Here is a 12110-nt window from a genome sequence, read left to right on the forward strand (position 1 = left end):
ACTCACACATTTTTTTTATGTTCACTGATTATTTCAAGAACGTGTTGGGGGAAGAATGAGATCTACAAAGAATGCTAATTAAACAGGAATATTTGTCAAAAGTTTGGTGAAAGTTTGAACTTTTAAGATTGAAAACAGAAAGTCAACTAAAAATAGATTACATTGAACTCTGACATGCGTGGACAGCTGAAAACTTGTTTAGTCGAGATATATCTATAAGGATTGAACGAAACGGAACGTTGCTCTGTTAAATGCCCAGATTTTGATTCATTGACATGCCAAATGGAGTTGCACATGTATCATTAGTGTGAAGTTCATGAAGTAGGTGAAAACAAAAATGCAACATTTGAAACGTCTCTCCAACAACATTTCTGAACGTCCAACCAATGTTGTAGTACTAAGTGACTTGCAACTTGTTATCTTCTACAATTTTGCTTTGAATCACAGTGTTACTACAGTATCTCAAGAAGCCAGTCAATTCGAGGTCATGAACAGGAAGTTCCCTTGCATATATAAGCAATCGCTTAAAGCGCGAAATCAATCTTACGAACTTCTGAAGTTTACAAATAAAGTCATTTCCTCCATCAGTAAAGCAACAAATGTTGACTAAATGTTTCCTACATGAATCTAGTTCGGACTCAGAAATTTCTTGATCTCGGCTGTAAAACAGAGACACATATCAACACATAAAATTGTATTGTTACAAAACTTTGTCAAATCTTTACTGCCAAACTCAAAATATTAATTATACAGACCTAGTAGTATACATTTTATGCGATAATAAACATGGTCTTATTAGGCAGATTAATTTTTTTCAGGGTACACCTGTTGAAATCAATTTGAGACGATTCATGATTCCAAATGACACCCATTGGTTGCTTTGAAGCGGCCATGTTTTTCTAGGTGTTGTAATGCAAACACCAAAGCGAAGTTTTCTAGTGTACCAATTTCTAGTGTAGTCCATTACAATTGAACTCCTTCATAGCCCTCATTCAGTCACAACACTCGTCCCCCCCCTCCCCTTTCCCCATAATATTAATGACCCTATTTTATCATTCAGGGTTTGAAGTGCCATATCTGATAAATGAGTGTGCGTGCGAGGGCGAGTTGTTTTTTTTTTCTCCTCTCTCTCCTTTAACTGACTAGGAATGAGTGCGTGTACGGGTGTGTGTGAGTGTTTCTGTCTGCGCGTGCATGGGTGTGAGTTTGAAATGAGTGTGAGCCCCAACGATTAAAATGACAGCTACAATGAAGTTCAGTTTTGCTTTTTTTTTTTTTCTCTTTTCATTGAAAAGTCTCACGAATGGGGTTTGTTTAGTATTGGTCCCTTGCCGCCCCCTCTCGATTTCCACTGACCGCGCCCTCTTTTCTCTCTTGTCCCCCTTACCCCCTCCCCCACTCCCTCCACTCCTGAGTTCTTTTGTTTCCGTCAGGCCGACGATGACACAGTGTTATCTCCCTTGTCTGAATTCATCATCAATTTCAAATGCAAACAGGAATTTTTGTCCGAATTGTGGGGCGTGCGTGCGGGGGTTGTCCTCGGCGCGCATGTGTGCAGGCGCGTGCGCATATGTGCGCGTGCGTGAAAGGCGCACAAGGTAAAGATAAAGTAAAGCTGTGGACGTTGAAAATAGAAAAAAAAAGGGAGGGGGGGGTTTGGTAGTCTAGGTCTGACTGAGGGAGAGAAGAGGGGTATTTGAAAAGTGAAGCTGTGCATAGCACAAAATAAAGGGGGTCAGAAGTGAGGGATGGGGAGGGATGGCGATGTCAGGACAGTCATTTATCTCCAATAGGCGATGTAACAGTTGCTGCGAGGGTCATGACACCAGCCGACTTCCACATGAGGCGATTTTACTCAAAGGTTTTAAATTCTCAGTAGAAACAGAGCAACCAAAAGAATGGACATTTTGGATAGAGACAAAGTCTTGGTGTCGGTAACAAGCTATACATATGTTTGCCATTTATATACTTTGTTTTGTTTTCTCTAGCTATAGTGTTTTATTTGGTGTAATGCACAAATTGTACGACAAATTTCCTTATGGATAATAAAGATTATTATTATTAAAAATAAATCTTGATGTTGTGCTACTTTGATTGTGAGCAGCCGATCAACAGTGTCAAGAGCACACATACAAAAACACGTTTACACACCCCTACAACAGCTTCTTAGGAACATAGAAGAACAAAGCGATTTACTGACTTTTATTTCTATAATATAAATATATATATATATATATATATACATGTGTGTGTGTGTGTGTGTTGGTGTGACTATAAAATGAGTGAGGAAGGCAACAGATTGACAGAAACAGCAGACGGCGTGCACTTGTCCAGTTCCCCTAGCTTATACCCCTACTCAAGTAAACCAGCTAGTGTCCTGACCTACTAAATCACGCTCCCTACCCGCCCCCCCCCCCAATACAGTGCCCACAACATCAACTTGACACGTATGCATATGAAAGAAAACAAATCAGTATAGGAAGCGAAGGCCTTATTGAGATAATAAACTTTAATATTTTGTTGCATGAACGCATGCGCATTGCTTGACCTCTGGTTAACAGGAACCGGTTCAGAAGTATGAACTTTACAAATCATAAAAGGAATAGAGTCTGGGAAATGGCAAACTATTGCTTCTGTCCCCCCCCCCCCACCACCTCCGACAGTGTCATCGCGTGCCCCGGGCATGGGACAAATGACAGGCATTAAAAATTAAGTACTGACCAGCCTAATGCTGGAGCAGTGTAAGGCCGTCTCGGGAAGGAAGTGGGACTCCTGTTCGACCCATCTTTACGACATGACGGACTTCAAAATTCGGCCGCTAAAGGCGGTGTCACCAAGTGGTTTAAATTTGTCACAAACTGCTTCAGAAAAACAAGCATCCGGGGGATGGGGGGGGGGGGGGGGGGGGAAGGGTATGGAAACCAAATCAGAACAATCAAAAAAAAAAAAAAAACTAACACAAAGACCATTAGGCTGCTACTTGGCTGAGAAAACTAAAAGAAATTTAAAATTATGAGCAATGTCAATGGTGTTTCAAGTATAGCAGGTCTTTAGATTTAAAAAGACACGAAAAAAAAACATGTATATTGAACTCCGATTTACTGCTAAATTAAAGGATAAAATTGAATACGGTGACAGAGAAGCTCTTCACTTCTATTTTGTAAGTTTTTGTGGAAAGGCATGGATCTTATATACAGAAAAAAAAAAGGGAAGGGGGGGGGGGCTTATCTTAATATCACAGCCTGGTATGGCAATCTGAACATTAAAAATTAAAATAAACTTCAAAGAATCCTAAATGCTGTAGGTAAAGTCATTGCAAAAAAAACAACAACAACATTTGGGCAGCTGTTTGAGACAAACATTCATAAAAAAGCTAAAAAGATGCTAGAATTTGTGATTTTACCATCACAAAAGAGATACAAGACACCGATAGCAAAGACAAACAGACACAAAAACTCTTGTGTTCCCCTGGCAATCAAATCATTAAATAGAAACAATCTGATATAGACTTTGTCACATGTAAATTATGAGTGAGTCTGGTGTGAATGAACATTTTGGTTTTGTATAGTTATGATGTTTGGTTTGGTGTAATGCACAAACTGTAAGACACATTTCGTTACGGACAAAAAAAGATTATTATTATTATTATTAAAGAGGACCAGGAAACGTGAAAGTGAGGGTATAATTTAAAAGGGAGGTATCATTAAAAAAACAAATACCCTCTAAGTATATTGCTCTGTCACTGAGCCTCAATACTAGAGCTCACCAAGTCCAAGTGGAGTAAAAAAAAAAAGCTAATAATTGATTGTAGTCTATTTTAAAGACCATGAAATTTGTATTCATTTAATCAAGATTCACTCAACACCACAGAGTCAGACACCTTTTTTTACCTGACACATAAAAAAAAAAAAACTTTCATCAGCGATAAAATGACCGAAGCAACACAAAGAATCGTTTACAAACAATAAATGCACACACACAAAAAGTGACCAACAGAGATTTACATAGCAATGGCCAACTGTATCAGGGACAAAAGCAGAACAAAAACTATAGCCATTATATGAAAAAAAAATGCCCCCATTATCTCTCCTTATTTTTTTTTTTTTGTCTTGGGCACTTCACTGCACTGCTCAACTAGAAAACACTTCAGCATAATGTCAACAAAAACTTTTAAGTGAATCAATAATTTAAACCGCTGCCCCCCCCCCCTCTCCCAATAAAGTATTACGCTATTAACATTTAAGGCTCACTTACTCACACACCAAGGTCGAAACACACATGCGAGGGTACAAGCACACACGCGGGAGGTAGAAACACACACGCGCGAATAATAATCTGGCATCAAGCGGTCAGCAAATAAAAAAAAAAAAAAAGCTATATTGAGATAATTACTGCACTGAATGGGTTTGTTTCACTTCGTGTGTGTGTGTGAGCCAGTGCGCTGTGTGGGTCTGGTGAGGTGAGTGTGTCTGTGTGTGGAGTGAGTTAAGCGTTCACAGCTCGCCACATTTAAACTGAAACTCTGGGGTCAGTCTGTTTAGACACTGTCCCCCCCCCCCTTTCCACAAATAACGCCATCTGGCAAGGCCTCAAAATAAAATACACAAATAAAAACCAAAAAAAAAAAGAAGTGCAGAATCTGGTTGACGGTAGTTAGACGGTATCGTTTTTTAACGATGGTAAACAAACAGTTCACATTTGGAAAAAGGGGGGGAGGAGGAGGGCGGGGGCGCGGTGCAGATGCAGGCTCAAATTTTATGGGGTGGAAGAAAATTTAAAATGAAGAACGGACTTAATCCTTTCAATTCTCACGGTGCTAGACATAAGAATTTTTATTTTTTTTAATTTTTCAGAATACTGCATCGAGAGAATGTCCGTGGATTTAGATTTGAGACTTAACACATGTAACTAGACAGTTGTTGAGATGAAAATTAAAAGTAATTAATTACAGAAATCAAAACGCTCGGCTACAGAGAAACAAGTTCCCATCACACTTTGTTTCGTTCTCTCTAGTTACAGTAAAGCTTATTAGGCTTTCAAAGAAATAAACTGCGGCCCATTGTTTGTATCACTCGTTGCAATAACGCTGCTATCTGGTTCGGACCATCAATATGAACAATTAAATCTCAGATAGTTTTTTACTTAGATGTTTTTTTTGTTTTTTTTTTTTATGTTTTCATGACGGTGTAGCACGTGTGACTCTCTCTCTCTCTCTTTCAACAGTTGGGACAGCTCAGCTCACATTTACTATCTCCCGCCCCCCCATCCTCTTTTTACCATAATGGCGTGCATGCTCATAATGTGCACCAGTTAACATAGACACAATTGCATAGCGTGGACAGCTCCATTCAGCCCCACCTCCCAGCCTACAAAATCTCAGTGGACCAAAGCGATCAATACTTTTTAATACTAAACCAACAAATACATAAACTGGGACTAGAAAAGCAAAGCAGAGAATTATTGCCCCCCCCCCCCCCGCCCCTCCTTTCTTTGGGTTTTCGTTTTAATTAATTTCCACTGTAATCGACGAAGATGGAGATCGATCTGATTGGGCAGAACGTCACTTGTAGCAATTTGAATCTTTGTAATTACCAGCTGACTTTCTCAAAAAACGTGTGGAGAGCGGGGCGCGTAGTGCGGGGGGACTTGGAGTGCGGGGAACATGAGAAGACGAGAGGCGAAAATAAAAAAAAAAAGTTGGGATGGTTGGGGGGGGGGCGCTTGAAACGCCATTGAATCAATATCTGGTAAAGGAAATAGCCCAACCCAGCCCTCAATTTTCTTCATTTTAAAACACGGTTGCCAATTAATAACCTGAGTAATTGGAAAATGAAACTAAAAATGAAAAAAAAAAAAGGTTCACAAATGCTATGATTCATATGTCGTAAGCTCACGGCAACGAATCACTGGCGCGCATTCATAAATTTGTAATTACGATTGAGTGCGGCCATTGATTACAAATACCAAAACCGTGTTGGTGATTGTGTTTAATAGTCCAAGGATAGAATTCAACAGTACTCGAGTGAAATCTAGTTCCTCGCCGCATACACTGAAATGGAAAGTTTCACTTCTTCAATAGAGATCTGAAAGTGACGGATTGCAAACGAAACTTACTGGTCGACAGTTGGACAGGCTTTAATTATTGACGTTCAAAGAATCATTTCAAAACGTTTTGTTTTCTCATTGACGTTTTTGTTTTATTAATATTATTTATTTGTCATCGACTGTTTGTATATGTTCCGACTCAAAGTGCGAGCTAATCAAGGAGTGTATGGTGGATCTTTTCTCGTCGACTGCTTAACGAGCAAGTCGAATCTTTCCCTTCACTTGAATAGGCCTGCATTTGATCTCGCTGAAAGGGACTTCTCTTTCTAGTACAAGTTTTATTTCAGCGTTATTAGTAGTCTACCATTATTTCATGTTAGACTTGTATTTAGGGCGATGTAAATTAGGGTACGCGCACATACATAATCATCTTTTTTTTTTTTTGAAGCAACGTCTGTATCATATAAGATAAGATAAGAGGATAGTTTACACAATGGGGACGTGGTGTGTCCTGGGGAAGAATGTGATTTTAAATTTCGAGATCTTTGGGCGCCTCTTGAGTTCAACCAGCTCAAATGGATATCTGACAATAATTGAGGAAGGGTAAGGGCGGTTGGTCGTTGTGCTGGTCATATGGCACCCTCGTTAGCCGTGAAACCCAGAATAAGATGACTTTTGCATAATCTGCTCTACAGATCGCAAGGTCTGAACGGTCACTTTGCTTTACCTTTTCATACACAAGCAATTTATCATAGTACCATTAAATTTCAAATTTAGGGGTCTATATTCTCTGATGTGTACACATTACACATACAGAGAAAAATAATTTGTTTATTTTGTTTTGAAACACTAACATGGTTTCAAGCCTTTAGTCCTCATGGCGTAGACCCTTTACAAACTAGCTGTTGAAATGTAAATAAGATTTTACAGTTTTAAAAGCCGCTTGTCACGGTGTCTAGAAGAGACCCACACTAGATGTAGATGCTCGAGGCGCTGTTTCAAATCAAACAGTGGACCTTTACCATGGACATTTACAACTAAAGGCTTACCTAATGGGTATGTGGTCTAGAACTATAAATGCTGTTCACTAAAGCGATAATAAGAAATCTGGAAATCCTGTTTTCACTTACCAGTAAAAAATATAAAATGCATGTAGTATAAAAAAAAAGTAATTTGTTAAATAACAGTATGAGGAATGGAGAAATGTGTTTTGACACCATGGCACTACTTTTGTTTCAGTAGCCTCAAAGTACACTAGATGGAATACACTTCAAAGAACAGACAAAGAAGAGAAATAGCAGAAACAATAACAACATTGTTAACTGGTTCTCTCCTAAATACCAAGACATTCACTTTGAAATTGTTCAACATGTCATTCTGTGTGACAAGTGGTACCCCCGGGATTTCCCGTCTGAATATTCCACTAGAGCTGTTGAAACTTCCTGACTCCCCGAATACCCCCCTCCCCCACCACGTCACCACCCCTCCCCAAATATTGATAAGTCAAGCTGCAACTTTTTGCGTGTTTCCTCTTTTATGTTGATATGATTATTTTGTAAAGGGGTGGAACTTTTTTTTTTTTTTTAGAGTTGGGGGGGGGGGAGGTTGCGGCGGCGGATGGGGAGCTCGTTGGAAAGGTCGAGTGTTAGAAATGAAAGTAAATCTATTTGCCAAGGTGACTCCCCGAGGTGGACACCACGCAAACGTGTGAGCACTAGAGACACGAGGGGGCCGGCAAAGGTCATATGCTGAAGTTTGACAGCTCATTAAATAATGGAGCTTTCTCAATAGATAGACCAAAGAAAAAACAAACAAACGATGGAGCGGACTATTGGGGGCCGATAAAAAGATAATGGGGGAGGCGCAGGGGATAAGGTGGAGTAGAAGTGGGGCGCCTACCCCCACCTTTGTGCTACTTGACCTTTCAATGGCGCCATTATAGACATTGATATTCTCATTTTTTGACAACCCCCCCACCAAAAAGAAAAAAAGAACTATTGACTAAAAACAGGCTAACAGAGTGACATATTGTGCATAAGACCTATATCTATAACATACAGTCAGACGCACAAAAAGACATATCCAACAGAAGACCAATTATATTTGCAGTTCTACAAAGTGATATAAAATGCATTAATATCAAGTAAGCACCTATGTACGATTCAAAGTATTTCAGTGGAGAGTGAAACCAGTGAACGATTAGCACAGCAGTTTCCTAATAATCTATAAAATATACCCCCCCCAACACCCTCAGCGTGGTCAGAGAAACAAACTCTATTGAGTTTCCTAATGAGCCAACGAGAAACACATGTCTAGACAAAAGTCTTTGGAATGAACTAAATGTGTCCGGTGGAAGCTCCTACCTGGCGACTCCTCATCACTGGTCTCGTCCTCCGTCCCAGAGGAAGAGATGTTGCAAGATTCTTCCCCAGCCAGAATGCGTCGAATGCGTTTCTTTGACATCACCTCAAGCTGCTCCAGGCAGAGCTGCTCTAGCTCATCCAGTGGAATACTCTGGAACACACAAAACATTGCAATGGTTTTAGAAAATACGGTAGTTCCCAGACTTAGTTCGTCGGATAGCATTGTTGTAGAAATAACCAATAAAAAAACATTTGATCCCAGGGAAAGTACCTCAGATCTTTAAAAAGTTTTATTTACTTCATAAATATTGCTATTTCATAGAGGTGCAACATTAAATATGCTTTTGGCAGCTTAAATGAATGTACCATAAAAAGACAAAGAAAAATCAAGAAACGACCGATAAATCCACAATATAAAGTTTCACCGTCCAAAGAGATCGATGAATATCCATCTGTAATACTTGACTGTCAACAGACTTATTTAGGAACAGATTAAATTGCTTGACGCCTATAAAATAAGTATTTATCTAAAAGACATGCATTATTATCAACAGACGTTGTTAAGATAAAAAAATCTTTCTTTAAACTAACTTCATAGGGAGGGAAATATAGATACCGAGCCGACCCGCAGCGTAGCATACGCCGCTATTTAGTGAGAAGATTACTTGTTCTCTCTTCCCCCCTGTTAATATTTGATATGTAAGTTATAGCCCTTAGTCATTGTGAGTTATGCGTCTTTTGTTGTGAACATGTCCTTCCTGCCTAAGATGGCGTCCTGTGTTGATGATTAAAAGTGTTCGGCCCAACTACGACAATTGTTGACTCAATTCTTCAGGCCATACTTAACACCCCCCCCCCCCTTATTTTTTTTCTGAGCCGCTTTCTCTGTCGCCGCGAAAGTTACGTGGGGTAACTCTAGTCCGACTTGCAGAAACATAAGAGTTATCTTTCCATGACTATTTCATCGAGGGTTAGAGAGTCGTCGCGCGTGCGTCTTTGTCCCGCATGGTTGGGCGACTCATAATAAGTATGTCTTATAGTTATATATAATGTCTAGAAATTATATGAGTGATCTGTATAATATGAGAGAGTGTGGTGAGAAACACATACCACGTGACGAATGAACCAATGAGCTTTTGAAATGGCCCAATGTTAGCATGCTTCAGTGAATACGCATTCGTGAACGTTGACACGCAGTGTGGAAGACATTGATGCGCTTACAATGTTTATTGTAAGAGCTAGAAAATGGGGGGGGGGGGGGGGGAGAGAGGAGAAGAAACAAAAACTTTTTGAGAGTGCAGTAGCGTCCAGATAATTTTATATGTCCTTTTAGTTGTCGACAACTTGACGCGAATTCAGGTGAAAGTGCTAAGTTTTAAGTTTACTAATTTCTACATAGCGCAAACAAAACAATTCAAAACATATATTGACCAGGGCAGTGTTCCGGTCAAGCTCGTGTATTGAATGAAAAGTATGAGCTTCTGTCTAAGTAGTGCTTATTGGACGATTATTTAGATAGATTGAACAAATTAGATGTGTTTTTTAATGTGATATATATGTATATATATATAAATTAATATCTCCATTGTCATTTGTCATACAAACTAGACATAGATCTAGCTAGATCTAGACCTAGTTTTAGATCTAAATCTAGATTCAAGATCTAAGTCTAGATTTAAGTCTAGATCTAAAAATAGATCTAAGTTTAGATCTAGATCTAAGTGTAGATCTAATTATAGATCTAGATCTAGAACTACATATAGAGAATCTTGATATATAATCCACAATATCTAGACTAGAACTGGTATGAATTTACACGTTTAATCTCAAAATTACTAGACCTAGTCGAATGTTATGATCATGAATAGTAGACCTTTCGTTAATGGTAATGCCATTACTAATGGTGTACTATACTGTTCGTATCCACACAAAACCAATAGCATCTTTTCTCCTTTCGGGAGCCTCTAAAAAACTGAGTATTTTGTATTTAGTTGTTCTAGTAGCTCTGTTATATGTCTGTCACGCTTTTAAAAGGGCTTGAGCCTACATAAGTTTAGCTGACAGCAATTTATAAATAAAATATTCTTTGTACTAGTGAGTACACGTTTACTACGAAATAGCTGAAAAACTCATCAACATCGAGTCTGCAAACGATGTCTATTATATCTTTACAGAGACGTCTGCTTTAAGTATACGAGTACCAACCATTCCGACTTCTTTAGACAAGACATTATCGACTAGTTAAAACCAAGAAGATCAACAAAGCCCCATGACAAATGCCTGGCACTTGTCAAAAAAACAAAACTTTTCCTTCTCTCTATCCACTCCCCCCCCCTCTCCTCTCTCCTACCTCACTTGATATCAACACTCTTTTTATCTTTCTGATTTTATTCAATTCATCATTTTTTATTGGGTTCCTTCCCGTGTCGCATTACCATGTTTATTGACAACATAAAAAAAAACGTTAGAAACCGCAGCCCGCTTTTTTGCCCAGGCCTCTTGTACCCCCTCCCCCCACAAATCTTTCTCTTCTTATTGATCCTCCTTGTCCCATAGTTTTTTTTTTTCGTTTTTTTTTTTTTTGTCTGCTTGATTTGCAAATTTCTCAAAACTGCGTAATTGCCTTGGTCAAGTTATTAACGAGAACAAGAACACCCATACAAAAAAAAAAAGTAGCCATTGAGACCCTTCCCCACCGCAATCCAAAAAAAGGAAAAAAAATTTGGAGGCGGCTAACCCTTATAGAAACCTTTAATTACATTCGAGCCACGGTGGCTCTGCCGAACCTTCAAAGACAACAGCCGCAACAGAGCGTTCGAATGAAGAGGAGACTAAGAAGAGAGGCTTCACGTCCAAAGAAAAGTTTCAACGATTGAAATGTTTCAAAGCAACAAATGATGTGCCTGAAGAATAAGAGCTACGTTGACTAAGACATACAAATAAGGGAGACCATAAGGGGGAAACTAATTGCTACTGACTTGATGAGTTGACGGAACGAAATGAAAGGGTTGGCTAAAGAGTTGCGGTGTAATTAACACCAATCATATGCTTATGTAGACGTGCTAAAAATAACAAATAATAATAATAATGATAATAAATAGACAATTAGCCAATGGATGAAAGGGAAACAACCACGAGGCGTTTAAACGTTTAAAAAAGGATTGCAGATGGCATTTCAAATACAATCACAACCACACATACACAGACATACACATCGACACACAAAGAAAAGGAGATACGCTGAAAAAAAAAACTGAAGAAAAAAAATGCCAAAAAATAATAGAACCCATTACAATGGTTTATAGGTATTCTCAACCTGTTATATAATTTGGATCAACACTACAAGAGTGTTTCCTTGCTTATTTTTTTATTCTCAATGGCATAAAGATAATGAGTAGCTAAATGTTATGATTATACGCTAACTTAATGGATTAACTTTCATAAAGTTGATTCAGTTTCCATCGCAATCGACTACGAATGTCCTTCATTCCTATATTGCGAGTGACCTCCCCCTTACCTCTATCTGCTGCTGATTGCATTTTAACTACCCATGGTATAAGAACATTGATGCCTGCATGTAATCCTGCTGAAGATATTTCATCTTTCCCCTTACCCCCTCTCCATGCCCTCGTCACGTTTGGGGGGGGGGGGTGTCTGCAAATACGCTGTTGACATCATGCCACATGCCAGAAACAAAGGATC

At 39.0% G+C, this 12110-nt stretch overlaps 1 protein-coding gene across 4 annotated transcripts in view; it reads right to left on the reverse strand.

The window, feature by feature from the left end:
* Positions 1–12110, reverse strand: part of LOC106060637 (caspase activity and apoptosis inhibitor 1-like) — a 121833-nt gene that overhangs the window by 34653 nt on the left and 75070 nt on the right. For all 4 annotated transcript variants that reach the window (XM_056029890.1, XM_056029889.1, XM_056029892.1 and 1 more), the window contains one exon: positions 8409–8559. In XM_056029890.1, coding sequence (XP_055885865.1) covers positions 8409–8559 — 151 coding nt within the window. The remainder of the gene's footprint in view (positions 1–8408; positions 8560–12110) is intronic.

Source organism: Biomphalaria glabrata, chromosome 5, assembly GCF_947242115.1.
Source record: "Biomphalaria glabrata chromosome 5, xgBioGlab47.1, whole genome shotgun sequence".
Lineage (NCBI taxonomy): Eukaryota > Metazoa > Mollusca > Gastropoda > Planorbidae > Biomphalaria > Biomphalaria glabrata.